General features: G+C 42.7%; 1 protein-coding gene across 1 annotated transcript in view; it reads right to left on the bottom strand.

Moving 5' to 3' along the window:
* The window catches only part of LOC143988152 (putative cation-transporting ATPase 13A4), a 156,517-nt gene that overhangs the window by 63,737 nt on the left and 69,429 nt on the right, over positions 1–23,351 (bottom strand). Inside the window, exons 5-11 of the mRNA XM_077487481.1 lie at positions 11,969–12,049; positions 9,744–9,813; positions 9,511–9,645; positions 6,701–6,773; positions 6,147–6,278; positions 5,263–5,433; positions 2,519–2,676 (exon numbers count right to left, since the gene is read on the bottom strand). Of these exons, the coding sequence (XP_077343607.1) occupies positions 2,519–2,676; positions 5,263–5,433; positions 6,147–6,278; positions 6,701–6,773; positions 9,511–9,645; positions 9,744–9,813; positions 11,969–12,049 (820 nt within the window). The remainder of the gene's footprint in view (positions 1–2,518; positions 2,677–5,262; positions 5,434–6,146; positions 6,279–6,700; positions 6,774–9,510; positions 9,646–9,743; positions 9,814–11,968; positions 12,050–23,351) is intronic.

The raw sequence follows: 23,351 nt of genomic DNA, 5'->3' as shown, positions 1-23,351 counted from the left end.
TCATAACATGATGCCGGTTTGTTTACAAGTGATCACTCCGTCATTTGACGGAGCGATCACGTGGTAAACGGCCACGATGAGCGGCCGTTTACCGTGATCCGTGATGTGGATCCTGTGGACCCGGCGGTCACGGATGCTCTCGAGTGCGCGCCCCAGGGGGCACGTGAGAGTGGAATTCTGGTAGGACTTCATATGACGGCCTCCCAGAGTTAAACAACCGCCATGTAGCCGTCATTCAGCTATGGGCCGGTTGTTAAGCTGTTAAATATGATTTAATTTTAGTCAAAAATCATAATTCCCTAATGATCCCTATAATTCATAAAAAATACAAATTTTTACAAATAATTACAAAATAAAGACAACAATTTTCATACTTACAATTTATAGAAGACACAAGATACATCACTAATTTAAAAATTAGAAGTAGAAATTATTTTTTTGAAACAGGATTTTTTTACAAAAAAACAGACAGGAATACGATCATAAATTGACCAAATAGAATCAACTACGCGTCAGTCTTGTCTAATCAGCTGGGCTTGTTCAATATTGTTGAAATATCTATAACCAGCATAGCAAAGACAGGCACAAATTAACACAGACTATGACAATTTAGCATAGATTTATAGAGAATTGTGGGCAACTGCCAACTGTAAAAAGCATGGCTTAATAAACTCCCTGGTTAAGTTAGCTTTGACCATGGTACATCAAGTGCCCCCTGGTGAATTCAGACTTTTCTACAAATGTTTTGGTGTGGGCCCCATCCCCCTTGCTGAAACACCATAAAAACCTTAATAGTGTTTGGAAAAAGTTACATAAAATAGTTATCTTTATTTGAGTTTTGTTTCTGTAGGGGAACCTCAAAAAGATCCTGGAGAATGTCGAGAATTACAAATTTCAAAAGACGCTGCTGCAGCATAGCACAGGATTGCTTGCTCAGCAAGATTGAAGCTACACGCTTTCCCAGGATCTTGCCAGAAGGAGGATTACATCTCCCTCTTTTAAATTTACCCAGGTGTTTTTTTTAAGTTGTATTCAGTGCTTCAGCAAGGGAGAGGGGGCCAAATAAAAAAATAAATAAATAAAAAACAGACCTTGCTGTACTTCCTTTTGCTTAGCGGACAGGACGTGAGGAAAAATCATCAAGAGGGACACAGATTTAGGCTTTCCCTACTTTAAAGTATGCTAGTATTTCTATCTTTTCTGTCAAGAATATAACATTTTGGACAATTAAGTATAATAGCTTATAGCCGGCCATACATGGATTTAAATTTGTCCAGTTCAGCATGGACCAGCAACATTTTGATCCATGTATGGTCAGGCTGGTTGTTCAGAAGTCGATCTATGGATCGGCTTCTGTATAACCTCCCTGTTGGAAAATGTCTGCACAACCAGTACCACCGATTATAGCCGGCAGTGCTTATCAGTGTATTCTGAGGGAAGAGAAGTCTGCCTACTGTCTACAATACCTCAATGGGAGTGATTTCCCCATGCACACACTTAGTGAATTGAGTAATATTTTTTTTGCTCGACCTGCTGAGACAATACTGCTTATGCCTACTTTTATTCTTTCATCTCCTTCCCAAACAGAAACTAAAGAAAATTCTAATATAACATAAATTGGAATACCACTGACATCTCTTCTATTCTATTATTATTATTATTATTATACAGGTTTTATATAGCGCCAACAGTTTGCTCAGCGCTTTACAACATAAGGGCAGACATTACATTTACATTACAATTTGGCACAAGAGGAATAAGAGGGCCCTGCTCGTTAGAGCTTACAATCTAAAAAGGAAGGGGCAATTGATACAGGAGGTAATTACTGTGGGGGATGAGCTGATGGGGGAAGTAAAACAGTGTTAGTTAGAAGCAGGATAGGCTTCTTTGAAGAGAAGGGTTTTCAGGGATCGTCTAAAGATGGATAGATTAGGGGACAGTCGGACAGATTGGGGTAGGGAGTTCCAGAGGATAGGAGAAGCTCTGGAGAAATCCTGGAGGCGAGCATGGGAGGAGGGGACAAGGGAGCTAGAGAGCAGGAGGTCTTGAGATGACCGAAGAGGGCGGTTTGGTTGGTATTTTGGGACCAGGTCAGTGATGTAGCTGGGGGCAGAGTTATGGATGGCTTTGTAAATTATTGTTAGTACTTTGAATTTTATTCGTTGGGTGAGTGGAAGCCAGTGCAGGGATTGGCAGAGAGGGGTGGAGGACACTGAATGGCTGGTAAGGTGGATGAGTCTGGCAGCGGCATTCATTATGGACTGGAGGGGGGATAGCCTATGTAAAGGTAATCCAACGAGGAGGGAGTTGCAGTAGTCGAGGCGAGAGATGACCAGGGAGTGAATTAGAAGCTTGGTGGTGTCATTAGTTAAAAAGGGGCGTATTCTGGAAATGTTGCGGAGGCTAAGGCGGCATGATTTGGACAGGGCTTGTATGTGGGCCTGAAAGGACAGTTCGGAGTCTAAGGTATTCTACTATAAAATAAAAAAAGTAAGTATATATAGCTATATTTTAGTACCTGTCTCTGTGCAAATATGATCACAGCATAGAGTATGCCGACAACAGCAAGAAATCCCAAAAATATGAAAAACCATTTTACATCTCGGTGTAGTTTGAAGTTTAGAGGTTTGGGATACAATATAGATCTCACCATGTCACCTTTAGTTGTGTTAAATCCTAGGATAAATTAGAGTTAAGAAAACATAGTATTATTTACCAATTAAATATGTATACACAAAATGTATAATGTGTTTTCATAATTACATAGTTACATAATGATGCATGACCTTTTATATATATTTAAATCAATTGTCAGCTCAGCATTCTCTGTCATAGCAGTAGTGCCTTAAAAGTCTTAGCATAGTTGACTTCTACACAATTGTTTTTGTGGTGGCAGCTTACAGAGTTATAAATAATGCTATTAGCAATGGGACCACAGCATTTTGGGACCACAGCATTTTTACTGTTTTGCAGCAGCCTTTAAGTGAATTTAACCTAAAGATAGAGAGAAGGAAAATCAGAGCATGAATGGTAATCAGGGAAGTGGATGCTATCACAAGATTTGGACATTGTTCAAAGCAATCGTATTTATCTGCATATAACACGCACCTTTTTCCCCTTAAAATCAGGGGAAAATCGTAGGTGTGTTTTATACGCCGATCCACGCTCATCTCCTCTCCGCTGATTGTGTGTGGAGCGAGCGCCGCCGACATACACAAAGCCGAGTGTGCTCGGCTAGGCTCAGCTCCTCTCGGCTATGCTCACAGTCACGCCCAGTCCCACCATTGGACCTGTCTAATGTCTATCATAGGGGCGGGACTGCAAGGGGAGCCGAGCCTAGCCGAGTACACTCGGCTTTGTGTATGTCAGCGGCGCTCCTCCTCTCCCTTCAGCGGAGCAGAGATAGGCGCCAATTTTAAATAATCAGCTTGCCTGGGCAAGGCTGCAATGATACAAGGCTGCAATAACACAAGGCTGCAATGGCACAATGCTGCAATGATACAAGGCTGCAATGACACTGGACAAGGCTGCAGTGATGGACAAGGCTGCAGATGTAAAAAAGGCTGCGTTGATGGGCATTTACATGTAATTTTTTTCCCTAAACTTCCCTCCTAGAAGTTTTTTTACTTAAAATTCCCTCCTAAACATCGGGTGCGTGTTATACGCCGGCGTGGGTTATATGCCGATAAATACGGTATTTTTCTTTTTTGTCATTTGATTTTGTTTTACTTCACATTCCCTAGACACAACGAGAAGTGATAAGAAACCTCTCCAGAGTTAAATAAATTAGATTGTTTTCTCTATAACATCTATCCCTATTCTGACAACTTAAGCTGCGTACACACGGGTGGACTGTCTGGCCAACTAAGTCCGTCAGACAATCCGACAGACAGTCCGTCCTACTTTTGAATGAACAGACTTGACCACACACGATGAACAGACAGTCCGTTGAAAGCTTGCGCGATGACGTGTACAGCACGTACGACGGGACTAGAAATACGACATCCAATACACTGCAATGCAACCTTCGGCCGTGTAAATCCTTTCTGAGCATGCGCCATACTTAGTCCGTCCAACTTGCCTACTCACGAGCGGACTGTTCGCTGAAACCAAAGTTGGACGGACAATATTACGGAAATTCCAAAAGACTTAGTCCGCCAGACTGTCCGCTGAAAAAGTCAGCTGAAGCCCACACACGAGCGGACTGTCCGCTGAAATGTGTTTCAGCGGACTAAGTTGGACAGACAGTCCGCCCGTGTGTACGCGGCCTTAAAGTTTTGGCTTTCACTTCACTTTTGTCTTAGTGACATTGGTTACTAGACACATAGGAGTTGATTTACTAAAACTATAAAATCTGGTGCACCTCTACATTGAAACGAGTGAGCTTCCAGACTGAAGCTAGAAACTGATTGAATTCCATACAAAGCTGCACCAGATTTTATACTCCCCAGTTTTAGTAAATCAACCCCATAGAGCCCAGCAGGTGTACGGGCAGCAAAGAATACCTGAAAGCATTCCTAACCCTTCCCTACCCTATCCAAAACTTAAAAAACTGTTTCAGCTTTAGATCCAGTTTATTTAACCATGGATAATCTGACAGTTAAGCCTAGTACACACAGGTCGAATGTCAAGTGGCATTGGCTGGTTCAATAGAAACCGGTAGACTAACCTTCTGTCAAAGGGGCAAGACTGAAAAAAATCTGCCGATCGGCTCCCGATCAGAGCTCCAGTCAACGGATGAGAGCGCTGACTTGAGTGTTCTGGTGGGGGGATCTCCCCATCCCACTGTCAGAACACAATAGAACAGCATGAGAGATCGCTGTACTAATGTTGGATAGTTAGCACAGCTGCTCCTCCTGAGCTGTCAGTTTTTTTTTTGGTCAGCCCTGCTGGGTTGAACATAAAAAAAAAAAGAATATTGTGTACTAGGTGTTAAAGTTGCTGGATCATCTGCAGTTAGTCATTGTTAATTACCAACTTAGTCAGCAATCCTGTGCAGTCAGTTGCAGACACAGAAAAATCATGGCAATACAGAAAGCATTACAAGCCGATGTATTGAAAGTACACTCAACAGTCTTGGCCAGCTTTTCATTATGTACAGTCAGGCCTATCGCTGTAAGGCAACAAACAAAACAGCCATAAAACTGGACAGTTTAATCTTTGTTTAATATTTGTCAGTTGAATCAAGGAGAACGTGAGTTTTGAGCGCTCAGCTCCATTCTTAATTTAGATATTCTGGCAGTACTGAAAACCCAGACCTACCTGTCTTCAACACTACCGCTCTGGCTGGTCCTTGCGCAGTTGATTCTGTCCTTATAACGTCTGTTCCACAGAATAAGACATGACGCTTATAATCTTCCCCACTGTACTGCTTCCAAGGCATTGTGTTATCCATGTGTGGCAATTGCGTTTTTGTTACAGGAATGCATTCCCCTATGGAAACCCAGAAAAATAAGGATCAGCCATAGGCTGCAATGTGCAAAGATGTGCCCAGACCAGCCAATGAGATTTCATCTTCCATTAGTTTGAACACCAGCTGTATAGATAAATACACAGCATTGTTACAATTTTTGCACCAGACTTGTGTACACACGATCGGAAAGTCTGACAACAAGGTTTTGTTGGTGGAAAATTTGAGAATCTGCTTGCCAAAATTTGTTGGCGGAAAGTCCGACAACAAATGTTCGATGGAGCATACACACGGTCGGACTTTCAGCCAACAAGCTCAACATTTGTTGTCAGAAAATCTGATCGTGTGTATGGGGCATTTGGGTTAAATTGATGTTGGGGATATTCTTGTTCAATTTATGTGTTTCTTAGCCCCAAAAATTCCCATGCTATTAGGGCTAGTCTGCCTTCACTGGAAATTATCATACTATGAATATAGGTTGCAGATCATAATGATAGACAAGTATGCATTACCTGTCAATGTATAATTTAAATAAATATATAGGACTGGCACACTGGACTACCAGTTTAAAGTACGTGTAAAAATGTTTTTTTATTTTTATTTTTTTATGATTAAGCTGATATTTATTGGAATTTCTTACAATAGCTTTGATAGTATATATACCCTACGTATTTAATGTAGCACAAGTGGACCCAAACAGAAGCATTGTATTTGTCCTCTAAATAAGGTTACTCACCTGTCAACATGCCTTCATTCACAATGCATGTCCCATTGATTAAAATGGCATCACATGACATGAAAAAGTTTTTGCCGGATAGAATAATGATATCTCCTGGTACTAGATTGCGGGATTCTATTTGGCTGTATTCTAAAAGAAAATGAACCGTAAACATTGCTTAAGAAGGAAGTAACATTTATGTAAGGTTCTTCTTATAGAATATTGTATCATTTACATTAGTTACTTATTATAGTCTATCATTTGCAAATGATCCAACTGAAGAAATGTAAACAAAATATTTTTAACCACTAATCCAATAAAAACTATCACCTTAAAAATGCAAAATGAGAAGTAGATATATACTTATAAATAAAAATAAAACAATCAAATGTTACATAAAAACACCAGTTATTTAATTATTTAGAAGTTTTAACATTTCTTGTAAACATAATTTATGTAAAGGAGAATATCATTTTGTTATAGCATTTCTGCACTGAAGACTGTACTGCTATATATACTTTATATACTCACACAATACTTCCCTTGGTTTAAATGAACTATTCTTAGCTTACCTTCACCTCTACGACTCACAGTCACCTTCATATTATTATGAGCTTTCACCAAATTATCTAGCTTTGTGGATTGCTGTAAAATTTAATTATAAAAATGCATTTCATTAATAAAAATATTAATGCAAATCTGGAAATAATGAATTCACTTAGAACTTTAAAGGCATTGTACACTTTCAAATTTTTCCATTGTTTTAACTAGGTATTAGTGTATTTATGTTTCTTGTATCATTTGTTTGTGTTACCTTGTAGTGAAGGGCTCATGTGTTGCAGCTGCAGCGTTGTAGTCTCAGGTCCATGTATTTATTCAGCTACCCTGTACCTAATTGCTAAAGGGACAGGCAACCATTGGTTCCAGGTCACATAGAGTCAAATGCATGCCTCAACCTTTCCTCTGCATTTCATTACAAATGTGGGAGTGCTAATGCGGTGAATCACTGCAAGGTGAGCTCTCTGTTAATTACATAGACCATCCCCTGCACCACCAGCTCTCACTGATGTCAGTCTGCAATCGTGACTGGGAAAACTACCCTGCAGTATAGCGATCTGAAAGCGTAACCATATTGCTCCACTTAGAGGCACCCCTCTTCTCTTACTGTAGTTTCTTCACAGGAAATGTCAGTGCTCACACTACAGACAGAAGTCATGTAATATACTTGTGCATTTTTCATGCTATATGCCTAATGTTTCTACACAAACAGAAACTTCTGACACCACAACGTATAGATGTCTAAAGTGCCTTTAGGTAAGAAGTAGAACAATGAGTTTCCAAATATAGAGTATGAAAAATCAAGATTATGTGTGAGAATTTTACTTCTTACTATTTTATGGTTGTACATTACTAAAGTTAAGAGAACAGAAACAAAGGCAAGAAGGTAAGAAATCTTCCATCTCTAACCAACCTCAGCTGAAGGCAAGAAATATACCTGAGTAAATATTGTTTTAAAGATCTGGCTGTGATATATTATTGTTTATTTAATCTTAATTGCTTGTTCCTTATGAAGTAATTAAGGTGGAGCTAAAAGAGAATTTGTTCACAGGTTTTGGAATACATTTGCAATAAAGGTCACAAATCATGTGTTGACTACTCCTGAGGAAGGATAGCTCCTTTCATATCATTAAAAAGGTGACACCTAATCTGTCATCCAGACTTTTAAATGAAACCTGTCATAAGAGAAGTATGTAGGCTGCCATTACTGATTTCCATCTGAAAATGTAAGTCGTTTGGCTGTTATTCTGAGGCTTTGATGTCAATACTTAATTAGTCACTGATCCAAAGCAAGTATACAGATCAGGGAAGAAACAGAAACATCAGAAGATACTTATTCCAAGCCTGTGTTTCAGAAAGTGCTAATGCCAAATGGGTTGATTTACTAAAGGCCAATAGGCAGTTCATGAAAGGGAATTTTCCCTCTGTTTAGTGAATTTGGTAAAAATTCACTTTGGAAAGAATACCTGAACATGTCCAAGGAAAATAAAAAAACAATATTTTTGTTTGCACATGATTGAACGATAGAAAAAAAGCCTCACTTTATTTACTAACATAGGAGAAAATTCCTTTGCAAGTGCAACTTGCCTTGCAAAGTGAACAGATTGTTTGCTAAATAGTCAGCATGAAAGCCAGGCAACTGGTGTCTTCAGAAGAAAAGCTCAGCAATAGGGATGAGATGAACTGTCTTGAGTTTGGTTCAAAGCAAATTTACAGAATTTGAGTACAGTTTAGAGGTAAGTAGTTATACAAATGGACTTTTAAGGTGCCCCAAGAAGAGCACGAATACCAAAGATAATTTTATGGAATGAGGGGGAATATGTACCCCCACAAAATGTATTTGTATACATTGTTAAAACTCTGAAAAAAAAACCCATAAAAACCTCTCTACAGGGTGAATTCCTTTCTGATATGCATTTAAACATTTAACATTGAAGTAAATAAATAAACAATGGTATATAGCAAACCACCCCACCCAGGAGGGGTAAACAAAATGTGTCACCTGCATTTCATAGGATTCACCACTTGTTTCTGCAGGAGAGTGTGCAAAAAAAATTGGGTTCCCACCCACATGTCACAAAAGGGTATGAATTTTAAGGGTAAACCCTATGCAAAACTCTAAAAAGAAATGTCCCCCCAAATATTCATACTGGACTCTTATCCAAGCATGCAACCTGGCAGGCCAGGGAAATCCTAAACCATACAACGCCATGTGCCCCCATATTGATGAGGAGAAGGGCCTCATCCCCACCACTCTGGCCTGGTGGTTACCAGCCCCCCTATGTAAAGTTCACATAAAAATGTGAAGAGTAAATAAACACACTGTTGCCCTTGCCACCCCCTGGAAAGCAATCTGCAGAAGATCGCTTTTCAGATGCATTGTTCAATATCAATGCCCAGATATGGCCACACATAGCCATGTCTGGGCAACAATACCAGTCTCTATACCTGCCCCTTTGTTTACATGGCCAGGGATCCCTGATCAGTAAATGAATAAGGTCAGGTGATGTCAATGGTTGCTAAGGACATGGTGGGTCACTTACAGTTGTAATTTATAGTATAGTAGTGGTAGAATGAATGCTACTATATATAGCCTTTGGCTTCCGCCGAACAGGCAAAAACTTTGGCATTTGGACAAACGCACAAAAAAGAAATGTTCAGTCCAAGCCTGGGTTCTGACTGGACAGGGAGCACATACCTAGTCAGCACTGGCAGCCTTCATGGTTCCCTCACAACAAGTTGTTTTTAAAATACAGTTTTAATAGTAATTTTTTCAAATATTGCTGTAGTATTTCTGAGAAGACATAAATATGATAACATTTACCTGTCTGAGCTCCATAAGAGATATTGTGATAGTACAGATACATAAGAGAAGGATTGCAATGGCATAACCCAGATAGCCCTCAGCCAGCCACAAGACCACCGTGAAGAACTGGTACAAATAGAACAAATTTAACACCTGTGCACAATAAAAAAAAAAAACATAGAAGTAAGACCATGAAAAGAAATAAAACATGAACATCACAATAATAAACCAGAATACTCATGTGTACACACCTTATTAATTAATAATTTCCAGAGCGGGGCAACTTCAACTTCAATAGTGTTATGTCCACACACTAATCTCCTACAATCAGCAAAAAAAAAAAAAGCTAATTATAAGATATTTACTTAGTATTTGGCATTATATAAATGAATTCCAAACTAGTATATTCTAAACCGCATAATATTTAGGTAAAGCTGATTTTATCAGCTATTTTGGGGAGCAGAAAATGGTAAGGTTTATTGGAGCTGATTACATTATAGAGAAGCAAAACATGATATTGATCTTTATATCAACCATTTAAATTCCAGTTTCAATTTTACTAGCACAATCAGCAAGGGCCAGTTCACACCAGATGCAGTCCTGTGTGCTTTTTTCTGCACTAAAAATGCCTGCACAGTGTTTTCCGTGTATTCCAATGGCTCTAGTTCACACCAACGATGTTAGTTACAGTCAGTTTCCAGTCAGTTTCTGCACTGGAAACTGACTGCACTGGTGTGAACTAGAGCCATTGGAATACATGGAAACCACATGCATGCATTTTTAGGGCCAGTTCACGCCACAAAAATGCACTCTGCATACGTTCTAGATCAGTTTTCTGGATCACAGCACATGCAGTTCCAGTGCGTTTTTGATACAATTCGCTAGGTTCCAGTGCAGTTCTGTGCAGAAAAAATACAGCACGCTCTACTTTTTTTGCACCAGAAACTGACCAAAAATTGACTGCACTGGTGTGAACTAGAGCCATTGGAATACATGGAAAACACTGCATGCATTTTTAGTGCAGAATAAAAGCGAACGAAACTGCATCTGGTATGAAATAGCACTAAGGCTTGATTCACACTAATGCGTTTTTTGATGCATTTTTCATTTTGCAGAAGTGCAGGGAAAATTTTTAACATAAGTTCCTATGGAACATGTTCACATCAATGCATTTTTGTGCCTCTGCATTTTTTGAAAGGATCGGGGAATTTTTTTCATGCAAAATTCAGCATTTTGCATGTAATTGAAGTCAATGGACCCGCATCCAAAATGCAAGTACCGTGTTTTTACCGCGATTTTGCTGCGATTTGCATTTTAGGGGTTATTTTTTCATTTTTTTACACTGTATATAGGTGGTTGCTAAGCAACCACACTGTAAAAAAAAAACAAAAAAAAAAACAAGGCTAAAACACTGTAAAACGCGTGTCCAAACATGCGGCAAGCACCGCAAAAAACACTGCAGAAACGCTCAAAAGCAACATGCATAGATGTGAATCCAGCCTAAGTCTAACAGTTCCTTTCCCCTTCCTTTTTTCATTTTACCTTTCCCCTTCCCTTCCCTTTCCTTTCCTTTTCCTTTCCTTCATATTAAAATGCTTGGTTGCAACTCTGAGATTTAAAGTTGTTGTAAACAAAGTATGTTCCATGATAATATAAATGACACCATCAGCGAACACACAAAAAAAAAACAAGAAACATATACAATCCATAAATAAATAAATACAGTGTAAATATGATATTTAAAATTATGATTCAAAAACTTTACAAGAATTTGATTGCAGCAGTTTGGTTATCATCAATACAACAAGACCCAAACAGTGATAATGGCTATAGTGGTATTATATGATTTAATTGATTGTTTACTAGAGTCTCTCCCATCTAAAGTTAAAGGCAGAAGTGGACAACTAAATGCCCCCCAGCACCAGTCTCATCAAGTGTTAAAACTGTAATTAGCAGAAACAAAATTTAACCTAACCATTTTTAGTTCTCCAACAAATGATCAGACTGGTGTTAACCATAAAGTGTCACCCAATCTGGATGAAATAGACTTTTTGTTATGGTTCTGGGTGGTGATTTAGATCATGTTAGGTGTTTCTGAATTACCTGCATTACATTTTATCAACGTCTATGTCTTTAACTATTCAACCTATGGCTGCAGGGTTGTGTTATTTTATCAGTGCCCTGATCATATTTCACCTAAACTTTCCACTTGGCATTGGCCACCTGGGAAGGAAGTAAGGGCAGTTCTCTTCACTGGGGGCACAGACAGAAAATAATTGAAAACAATTAAACAAGGGGTGGTGAACAGGTCCAGTTCAGATATACTGTACTTGTTCCTGTGACTGGGACATCACTTCTTGAGGACCCAGTCTTGACATTATTTTAAAGCAAACAATATAACTGCTGTCATGTAGCCCAATATACAAACATATCAATACTACAATGAAAAACAGGTAAATAGTAAAGCACTGCTCACCTGATGTCTTGCTCTTCTTTAATGAGACCAGATCCATAATGCGAGTGTAGGCTATAGCAGGAGTGTTCATCCTCCAATGTTCTGAAATTCCACAGACCGTTGCATTGAAATATGTTGTATGTATATGAGCTTTTTTTTAAGATAGGCACATCAAAAAACTGAGAATGTGTTCTTTTACATTTAATCTTGTTTGAAATTCAGTAGTGCATTAATAAACCCAACAGTCAACTAAGAAATGATATACAAGTTAATACAATTTTCTAAATAGCAAAGCACATCAAATACGTGTTTTTAAAGCAAATTCTGTATTTAAGTTTTGAACAAAGGGGATTTAATTTGAAATCAACGCAGAATCAATGCTAGTCACTGTGGATTAGTGATGGACGAACTTCCGACGGGACGTTTCGCGAACGCGAAATGCGAACGGACCCAAACGTTCGCGAAACCGACCGTTCGCCGCGGGCCCCATTGACTTCAATGGGAGGCGAACTTTGCAAACCTTCATGTCGAATTTGCGGCCACGTGGTAATTATTAGGGGGTAAAACGTAGTCCCACCATCTGGACAATGACATAATACATGTATGAGGTGAATTTGGGATCGATAACTACAAGCATTTTTATTTTATTTGGGAAATTGTTCTAACAATTCAGGACTATGGAGCTAATGAAGGCAATGGAGGAGAGGGAAGGTCAGGGACCAGGGTAGGCAAAGAAGAGGGTGCAGGAGATGATCACCAGCAGCGTGACATACCGGAATGACACATGCACCGTGATAGAGGCATCTGACAGCAGCACCGTAATACAGAGCACTGACAGCAGCACCGTGACATACAGCGCTGACAGCAGCACCGTGACATACAGCGCTGACAGCAGCACCGTGACATACAGCGCTGACAGCAGCACCGTGACATACAGCGCTGACAGCAGCACCGTGACATACAGCGCTGACAGCAGCACCGTGACATACAGCGCTGACAGCAGCACCGTGACATACAGCGCTGACAGCAGCACCGTGACATACAGCGCTGACAGCAGCACCGTGACATACAGCGCTGACAGCAGCACCGTGACATACAGCGCTGACAGCAGCACCGTGACATACAGCGCTGACAGCAGCACCGTGACATACAGCGCTGACAGCAGCACCGTGACATACAGCGCTGACAGCAGCACCGTGACATACAGCACTGACAGCAGCACCGTAAGCAGCCCCAGGAGGAAGTCAGCACAGCACAGGGATGGTGTGATCCCCTCATAATAAGAACCCCCAGGAGGAAGTCAGCACAGCACAGGGATAGTGTGATCCCTTCATAATAAGAACCCCCAGGAGGAAGTCAGCACAGCACAGGGATATCATAAGCAGCCCCAGTAGAAATATGACACCGCTCAACCTCTTCAAAGAGGAGGGTAGGGGCATATAGTACGGTGTGCTTTTTTGGGTCAAGGAAGTGAGCCAAATGAATTAAGAAGGTCTGTGTGCTTGATTAAAAAAATAGTTTATAGACATATACATGGTCTACTGGTCACATGTGTTGAATTCCTCCGAGATCCATGCCTCATTCATTTTTAGAAATGTGAGGTAGTTAACACTGTGGTGAGCTAGGCGAGTACGCTTATCGGTCACAATCCCCCCTGCTGCGCTGAACGTCCTTTCGGACAGGACACTGGATGAGGGGCAAGCCAACAGTTCGATTGCAAATTGGGCAAGCTCTGGCCAGAGGTCAAGCCTGCCCACCCAGTAGTCTAGGGGTTCATCACTCCTCAGAGCGTCCACATCGGCCGTTAACCCAATGTAGTCGGACACCTGACGGTCTAGGCGTTCCCTGATGCTGGATCCGGATGACACCTGTCGATGGGTCGGCTGAAAGAATGACCTCATATCCGAAGTCACCAACACATCTTCAAACCGGCCTCTTCTTGCAGGCGCTGTTGGATTGGTACCCGCAAATCCTTCTCTGGGAGTGGGAATTGCTCCTCTGCCAGCGCACGCAAAAGCAGAATGCAGCATTTCTCGAAGCAAGGCCTGGAAGTGCTGCATTCTGACAGCCCTCTGCGACGGCGGTAACATTTCCGCCATTTTGTGTTTGTACCGGGGGTCTAAGTACGTTGCCACCCAGTACTGGTCCTTGACCCTCATGCTTTTTATACGGGGGTCCCTATTAAAACACTGGAGCATGAAGGCCCCCATTTGCACTAAAGTGGAAGCGGTGTGGTGGCCTGGCTCCTGCTCATCATCCAGGATAATGTCGTCCTCTTCATTCTCCTCTCCCCATCCTCGCACAACAGGGATCCCAGAAAGGTTTAAAGCATGCTCTTCTTGCTCCTGCTCATCCGCCCCGGCACCATCCTCCTCTGACTCCTCATCAGACTCCTGTTGTTGACTTGTCTCAGATAGAGTAGCCCCCCCTGGGAATTCATCCAGCATTGCGACTTCCTCATCTTCCCGCTCCTGCTCCTCCACAGCCTGATCAATGACACGACGCAATGCACGCTCCAGAAAGAAGGCATAAGGTACCATGTCACTGATGGCGCCATGGCTGCGACTGACCAGTTTGGTGATCTCCTCAAATGGCCGCAGAAGTCTGCATGTGTCGCGCATGAGCAGCCACTGGCGCGGTGAAAAAAAACCCAGCTCCCCAGAACCGTTTCTTTCGCAGAGTTCATACAGGTAGACGTTAACTGCACGTTTCTGCTGGAGCAGCCTATCAAGCATATAGAAGGTTGAGTTCCATCGCGTCGGGCAATCGCAAATAAGACGTCTGACCGGCAGATGGTGTCGCCGCTGAATGTCAGCAAGGCGAGCCATGGCCGTGTAAGATCTTCTGAAATGGGCCGAGATTTTCCTTGCCTGCCGCAAGATGTCCTGGACCCCAGGGTATTTGACAAGGAATCGCTGCACGACCAAGTTTAAGACGTGTGCCATGCACGGCACATGCGTGATTTTGCCCTGTTTCAATGCGCTAAGCAGATTGGCACCGTTGTCACACACCACTTTACCAACTGTCAAATTGAGCGGTGTTAGCCACTCATCTGCCTGTGAACGCAAAGCTGAAAGGAGTGCCGGGCCAGTGTGGCTCTTTGCTTCCAGGCACAACAGACGCAGCACGGCATGGCAACGTCTCACCTGGCATGTGGAATAGGTTCTGGGGAGCTTGGGCGGTGCAGTGGAAGAGACGCTAGCAGCGGAAAAGGAGGAGGCAGCTGAGGAGGAGAGGGAGGAGGATGGAGTAGGAGGAGGAGAAGAAGAGTCAGGCCTGCATGCAATCCGTGGCGGTAAAACCAAATCTACACGGGTGCCACGGGTTACATGCTTGACGGCCGTCAGAAGGTTCACCCAGTGGGCAGTAAAACTGATATACCTTCCCTGCCCGTGTTTGCTAGACCACGTGTCTGTGGTCAGATGTATCTTGGCACCGACACTGTGTGCCAGAGATACATTCACTTGCCGCTGAACATGGCCATATAGCTCTGGGATGCCCTTCTCTGAGAAATACTTCCTTCCTGGGACCTTCCATTGTGGTGTTCCAATGGCCACAAATTTGCGAAAGGCCTCCGAGTCCACCAGTTTATATGGCAGTAGTTGGCGGGCTATGAGTTCTGACAAGCCAGCCGCCAACCGTTGGGCAAGAGGGTTATCCGGCATCATCATTTTTTTACGCTCAAACATTAGGCCCACGGAAGCCTGCCTTTTTGCAGAAAAATGTGAGCTTGGCGTGATGGAAGGTGGAGTGGAGGACAATTGTGAGGAGAGAGGAGAAGGAGAAGTAGAAGACGAGGCTGGACGGTGAGAGCCTGCAGTGTGGCTTTGTGTGTTCCGTTGCTCCCACTGGGCTCGGTGATGGCTGCTCATGTGCCTTCTTAAGGCGGTCGTCCCTAGGTGAGTATTGGGCTTACCGCGACTAACGCGTTGACTGCAAAGATTGCAGATGGCAACGCTATTGTCAGCAGCGGACACGTTAAAAAAAGCCCACACTGCGGAGCCATGTGCCGGTGTCCTGGGAGCGCCAGATGTGACCGTACATGGTCGATGACTCGCTCCTGATACATTTGCAGTCTGCTTTGTCCCTGCTGTGCAATGTAAGTCATTGCTGCTTCTCCTCCCTATCTGCTGGTCCATATCTCCCTCTGAACTCCCCTCCTCTTCCTCTCTTGTGGGCACCCACGTGACATCACTAGACACGTCATCATCAACGTCACCTTCCCCACCGCTATAAGTAGAGATCTCGGAGTAGGCAGCAACACCGGGGACCAACCTCCTCCTTGGGCTGATCTGGGTACTGGCGTCAGACTGCTGAGTAGCGCTTGTTGCTACCTCCTCTTCCTGATCCAATACCAAGAGTGGCTGCGCATCAGAAATGTCCTCTTGATATGGATCGGAAAATAATTCCAGTGACTCAAGCGGAAGGTATGTGGTGGTGGTGGTGGTGGTCGTGTTGTTGGTGGTAGTGTCTTTGGGGGTGCACATAGCAGAGAGTGAAGAAGAGGGTGCAGATCGAGAGGATGAGGAGGGTGCAGAAGAGTAAGGCTGAGCGAGCCACTCAACCAAGTCTGGTGCATCCTTTAAAGTAATTGAACGCACCTTCTGCAACTTCCCACTTTGGCTCAAGCCTGTTGCTCCTGCCCTACCCCTACCACCCCTGCGGAAGGGCCTGCCTCTTCCTCTGCATGTCATTTTTTAAATGACCCTGTGACAAAACTCTTAGTCCCTATACCGCTGAAGGACTGCTGCAGTATAGGTGAGCGGTCAGCAGTGGTGCACGTCAACCCTATCTATTGTGGACCTATAGCGGTCCTTACAGAACAGCAGACTGTACCGCACTCAAGCCTATGTACCGTAGCACCCTATACCAAGTTACCAGTCCTTATAAGAACTTTTGTGGACCAAGCAGGTTGTGTATTAGTGTTTAGCAGACTGTACGTCAGTCCCTATACCGCTGAAGGACTGCTGCAGTATAGGGCAGCGGTCAGCAGTGGTGCACGTCAACCCTATCTATTGTGGACCGATAGCGGTCCTTACAGAACAGCAGACTGTACCGCACTCAAGCCTATGTACCGTAGCACCCTATACCAAGTTACCAGTCCTTATAAGAACTTTTGTGGAACAAGCAGGTTGTGTGTTAGTGATTAGCAGACTGTACGTCAGTCCCTATACCGCTGAAGGACTGCTGCAGTATAGGGCAGCGGTCAGCAGTGGTGCACGTCAACCCTATCTATTGTGGACCGATAGCGGTCCTTACAGAACAGCAGACTGTACCGCACTCAAGCCTATGTACCGTAGCACCCTATACCAAGTTACCAGTCCTTATAAGAACTTTTGTGGACCAAGCAGGTTGTGTATTAGTGTTTAGCAGACTGTACGTCAGTCCCTATACCGCTGAAGGACTGCTGCAGTATAGGGCAGCGGTCAGCAGTGGTGCACGTCAACCCTATCTATTGTGGACCGATAGCGGTCCTTACAGAACAGCAGACTGTACCGCACTCAAGCCTATGTACCGTAGCACCCTATACCAAGTTACCAGTCCTTATAAGAACTTTTGTGGACCAAGCAGGTTGTGTATTAGTGTTTAGCAGACTGTACGTCAGTCCCTATACCGCTGAAGGACTGCTGCAGTATAGGGCAGCGGTCAGCAGTGGTGCACGTCAACCCTATCTATTGTGGACCGATAGCGGTCCTTACAGAACAGCAGACTGTACCGCACTCAAGCCTATGTACCGTAGCACCCTATACCAAGTTACCAGTCCTTATAAGAACTTTTGTGGACCAAGCAGGTTGTGTATTAGTGTTTAGCAGACTGTACGTCAGTCCCTATACCGCTGAAGGACTGCTGCAGTATAGGGCAGCGGTCAGCAGTGGTGCACGTCAACCCTATCTATTGTGGACCGATAGCGGTCCTTACAGAACAGCAGACTGTACCGCACTCAAGCCTATGTACCGTAGCACCCTATACCAAGTTACCAGTCCTTATAAGAACTTTTGTGGACCAAGCAGGTTGTGTATTAGTGTTTAGCAGACTGTACGTCAGTCCCTATACCGCTGAAGGACTGCTGCAGTATAGGGCAGCGGTCAGCAGTGGTGCACGTCAACCCTATCTATTGTGGACCGATAGCGGTCCTTACAGAACAGCAGACTGTACCGCACTCAAGCCTATGTACCGTAGCACCCTATACCAAGTTACCAGTCCTTATAAGAACTTTTGTGGAACAAGCAGGTTGTGTGTTAGTGATTAGCAGACTGTACGTCAGTCCCTATACCGCTGAAGGACTGCTGCAGTATAGGGCAGCGGTCAGCAGTGGTGCACGTCAACCCTATCTATTGTGGACCGATAGCGGTCCTTACAGAACAGCAGACTGTACCGCACTCAAGCCTATGTACCGTAGCACCCTATACCAAGTTACCAGTCCTTATAAGAACTTTTGTGGAACAAGTGAGTTGTGAATGTTTAGCAGACTGCAGCAGAAGGGCAGCAGTCAAGTATAATATCCTTTCTATATTTGGAAGAAAGAATATTATACATGTACAAGCCTATTACTGTACCACTGATACCAGTCCTGAAAAGAACCTTTGTGGAACTAATAATAACAGCAAGTCTTTAAAATTACCCTCACTGCCTGACAACACTGCTTCCTTCCTGTCCCTATACAAATTGGCAAAAAAAGAGAACGATTAGTGGTTACTGGAACAGCTCTTTTGTGGACCTTGATAGTAACAGCTAATGATGATGATGATGATGATGATGATGAAAGACTAATCTGGCTGTCCCTGTAGCATACACCGTCCTTTCCCTTTCTCTAAACTAACAAAAGACACTCAGGCTGCTGCAAGAATCAGCAGCACAGCAAACCTATCAACACCTAACACCTATACCAGTCCTGAAAAGAACTTTTGTGTACCAAATAGCTAGTGGTTTATCTCTCCCTACTCCACACAGGAACCTGTCCCTATCTTAACAGAAGAAAGAATGTAAAATGGCCACCGGATCGGGTGTATTTATAGGTTAGGGGGAATGTACAAGTGTCCATGTGCTGTCATGTCTCAATTGGCTGTCCTGTATCACATGATAAACGTGTCACCAAAGGTTAAAGTTCTTGTATACATTAAACACGTAAGTCCGCCGCGGCGAACGACGGAAAAAGGCGTTCGAACGTGCGGACCGCGAATGTCGGAAATTCGCCGCGAAACGACCGCCGGGCGAACCGTTCGGCCATCACTACTGTGGATGGCTTTGTAGGTAGGTTATACCTTCTGATAGTAAATCCACAGTGTGCCATACTGTTCAAGATGAGAGACTAACTTTCAGATTTGATTATCTTGTAGCAAGGTCTATATTGGAGAACCTGCAAGCAGAATCTGAAGGAGGATGTTTTGGGATACAGAAATCTAGCATTAATATGAGGGATAAATATTTTTACCCTGTTCAAACCAGAAGTGACATTGTGGATTCTTTTCAGAATATTGTGAAATCGGAACTGGTTATATTGCAGGAATCATGTAAGCAACATAACATTAGAAATAAAATCAATACGACCAAGAAAGAAACCAGAGCCCTAAACGCTTTAAAAATGAGAACTGACTTAGTGATTCGCCAGGCAGACAAGGGGGGTACTGTAGTGATCCTAGATACCGCTAGTTATAAGCAGGAAGCACTGAGGCAGTTGGATGATTACACTACATATCACCCTCTTAGTTCCTACAGCAACCATTCAACAAAAATTATTACACTTATTAGATGAAGGTAAGGAGATGAGTGTTTTGGATCAAAAAACTGTAGATTATCTTATGGTCACACATCCCATCACTGTAGTTTTTCACCATCTCCCCAAAATACACAAGCAAGACACTCCAGTGAAAGGTCGTCCCATAGTTGCTGGTAAAGGATCGCTACTGGAGAAACTGCGATAATAGGTTGATCAATTTCTTCAACCGCTTGTTCGCTTACCTGGGTTTATAAAAGGTACTGGACATTTGTTAGCTCACATGCAGGACATTTTTTGGTCCACAGAATGCACCTGGATTAATATAGATGTCAGATCTTTCTATTCTTGCATTTCCTACTCTCTAGCACTATTAGCCATCAAACACCATCTTTCATGTTACAGTGTTTATAGCTCCAATGTACGGGAGTTTATTTGTAGAGCAGTAGAATTCTTGACACATAATTTTTTTATGTTTGATGAACGATACTATATTCAGAGCTAAGGTGCATCCATGGGGGAAAAATGTTTCTCCCTCTATGGGGAATCTAAATATGGGCTGGTGGGAAGAATTAATTTTATTTTCCCACATTAATCCATTTAAAACCAATATCGCCTGGTATGGACGCTTCATTGATGACCTGATTGTAGTATGGCATGGATCGGGTGATGCCATAGGTGAATTTATGAAATATCTTAATACTAATTCTCTAAATTTGGAGTTCACCTGTGTGCCACACCTGACCCAAATAGACTATTTGGATTTGACTCTGATGGGGCATTCAGATAGCAACATAGTGACTTCTAGAACTTATAGAAAGCCTTGTACAGGGAATATCCTTTTATTGGCTAATAGCTGTCCCCCCAATCACACCATTAAATCTTTGCCCACTGGTGAATTCATCAGGGCCAGGAGGAACTGTTCTACAGAGGAGGATTTTCTGCAAGAATTTACAGTAATTCAAAGGCGACTTTAAAGAAAGGGGCTATAACACACGAACAATAGGTAGAAGTAGAAATATAGTTGTTTACAGAGATCAGAATCAATCAATGATTCAGAATAGACGTGCAAACAAACACAGTGTAGTGATTTTAATAAAAATGTATTAAATTTTGTTACTACAATAACACCTGCAGGCAGTGCCATAGACATAAAAAACTACCTCAGTTTTTTCCTTTTCTACTAAAAAAACATACTGTAATTTTAATTCGGTGGTTTATGCAATTCAATGTAGTGTCTGCAACCTACAATATGTTGGGTGTACTATATGCCCGTTGAGAGTTAGAATCTCGGAACATGTGAATGACTCTACAAATACTAATACTAAAAATATTTCAAATGTGTCAAAACATTTCCGAGAAGTACACCATGGCAATTTTAACACCTTTTGGTGCTGAACAGGTTAAAAAACTCCCAAGAGGAGGTGACACGTATTGTGCTTAAACGTGAAGTGTGGTGGATCCATACCCTCAATACTAGAAAACCATATGGGATAGAATGGACATAAATCTTTTCTTAACATAACTACATTGTTTTGATATATTCATTGGAGTACTGGCAGAACAAGTTTTATTTGTTCATGATATGTCCTTCATATGCCTGCTGTGTCTCTTTCTTTTTTTTCCCCATGTGTTTTTAATTGATTTGATTGTTTTTAATAAGGATGCACTGCCCCATTTGGAGGGAATACCTTATTATAAATATCAGTTTTTAAATCAAACAGGTATGCTTTGATGAAGGCTTCTTAGCTGAAACACGTCAGTATTATAGCTTGTACCCGTGTACCCATGTACCTAATAAAGTACTTTTATTCAAGAGCATCTGAGTTGCCAGCCTTCCTGATTTAAGGTTCTGTGGAGTGTTTCAGACGGAATCCAAGACTGAAGGGGATCAAGAATGCCATTCTCAGCAAGGTGGTCGGTGGGTTGATGTGTCAGTTGTAGACTAGACGTTCAAGGAGTTTGGATAAAAAGAGGATCAAGGAGATAGGGTATAGGTTGTTAAGATTGGTTGGGTCAAGCGATGGCTTTTTAAGTATGGGGATGACTAGTGCATGTTTTAGGGGAAGATGCCGGAAGAGAGAGAGGGGGAGAGATTGAAGATGTGGGTTAGAGAGTGTAGACTAAAGCAGGAGGGTAAGCGTAGCATTTGCAAGGGAACAGGATCCAGAGGGCCGGTGGTTAGCTGTATGCTAGCAAGTAGTTTAGCAACCTCGTCTATAGTGGTGGGGTTAAAAGAGGGAAGTAATGACTGTACCTGTGATCATGAAGTGTAAAGCATGGAGGGTATCTGAACAGCATAGATCTCCTTGTGAATTGTATCAATCTTCTGTTTGAAGTAATTGGCGATCTCCTGAGTGAGTTAGTGGGTGTAGGCAATGTAGGACGAAGTAGAGCTTTGAAGATAGAAAAGAGTTGATGTGGACAGGATGATAAGTTGTTAATGAGAGAGATAAAATAGGTCTGCTTGGCACTGAGGATACTGGAATAGTATTTTTGGAGGGCAGATTTATATTGGTTGAAATCTCTCTGAGACTGAAGCCCCATATACACGGTCGGATTTTCCAATGGAAAATGTGCGTTCGGATCATGTTGTCGGAAAGTCCGACCATGTGTGGGCTCCATCTGACTTTTTCCATCAGATTTTCCGATCTCATTAATTCCAATCGTGTGTATAAAATTCCGACGGACAAAGTGCCATGCATGCTCAGAATAAACAAAGAGACAAAAGCTATTGGCTACTGGCACGCTTATAGTCCCGATGTACGTGTTTGACGTCACCTCGTTCAGAATGATTGGATTTCCGACAACTTTGTGCGACCGTGTGTATGCAACACAAGTTTCGGACAAAATCCGTTGGAAAAAATCTGACAGATTTTGTGGGAATGTCTGACCGTGTGTATGGCGCATTAGTCTTACGCCACAGGTGCTCATTAGCATGGCTATGTTTTTTCAGACTTCTAATGTCATCTGTTTGCAAAAGTTGTAGGGGTTGGGGCCTGATTCTGTGTGTAGTGAGGGGGGTTAGTGTGTTCTGTGAGGCTAGAGGTGAAGCTTTGTAAACAGAAGTGGCTAGGTCGGTGCAGGCTAGGGTCGAGATTTTTTCATAGAGGTGGTTGGTAGTAGAGTAGAGAAGGGTTGAGATGGCGTAAGTTTCTACAGGTAACTGTTAGGCAGTTGGAGGGAGAGCAGGTGAAGGAGATGGAAAAAGTGAAACTAATAAGGTAGTGATCAGAGAGAGGGAATGGATCGTTGGAGAGGTTTCACAGAATGCATAGGTGGGAGAAAACAAGGTCAAGGGTATTGCCTTCAGAGTGAGTAGAAGCATGTATTCATTGCTTCAGGTCAAAGGAGGAGGTTAGACTGAGAAATTTGGAAGTAGCAGAAGTGTTAGTATTAATAGGGATGTTGAAGTCACCTAGAATGATTATGGAGATTTCAGAAGAGAGAAAGTATGGTAGCCAGGCAGAGAAGTCATCAAGAAATGTTGATAACGGTCCAGGGGGCTGGTAGATCACAGCTATCCTTAGAGAACCTGGAGAGAAAAGACGAATGCAGTATGCCTCAAATGAGGAGAGTGACAGAGAGGGAGGTGGGTGAAATACATGAAAGGTGCTATGTGGGGCTAGACTGATTCAGACACCCCCTCCCCCTCCACTGGATCTGGGTGAATGAGTCCAGAGAAGACCA

This window comes from Lithobates pipiens, unplaced genomic scaffold (genome assembly GCF_037356315.1).
Source record: "Lithobates pipiens isolate NorthernLeopardFrog02 unplaced genomic scaffold, aLitPip1_a1.2 Scaffold_18, whole genome shotgun sequence".
NCBI classification, from domain to species: Eukaryota; Metazoa; Chordata; class Amphibia; order Anura; family Ranidae; genus Lithobates; species Lithobates pipiens.
The sequence above is the reverse complement of the archived record's forward strand: the minus strand, read 5'-3'. Positions and strand labels throughout refer to the sequence as shown.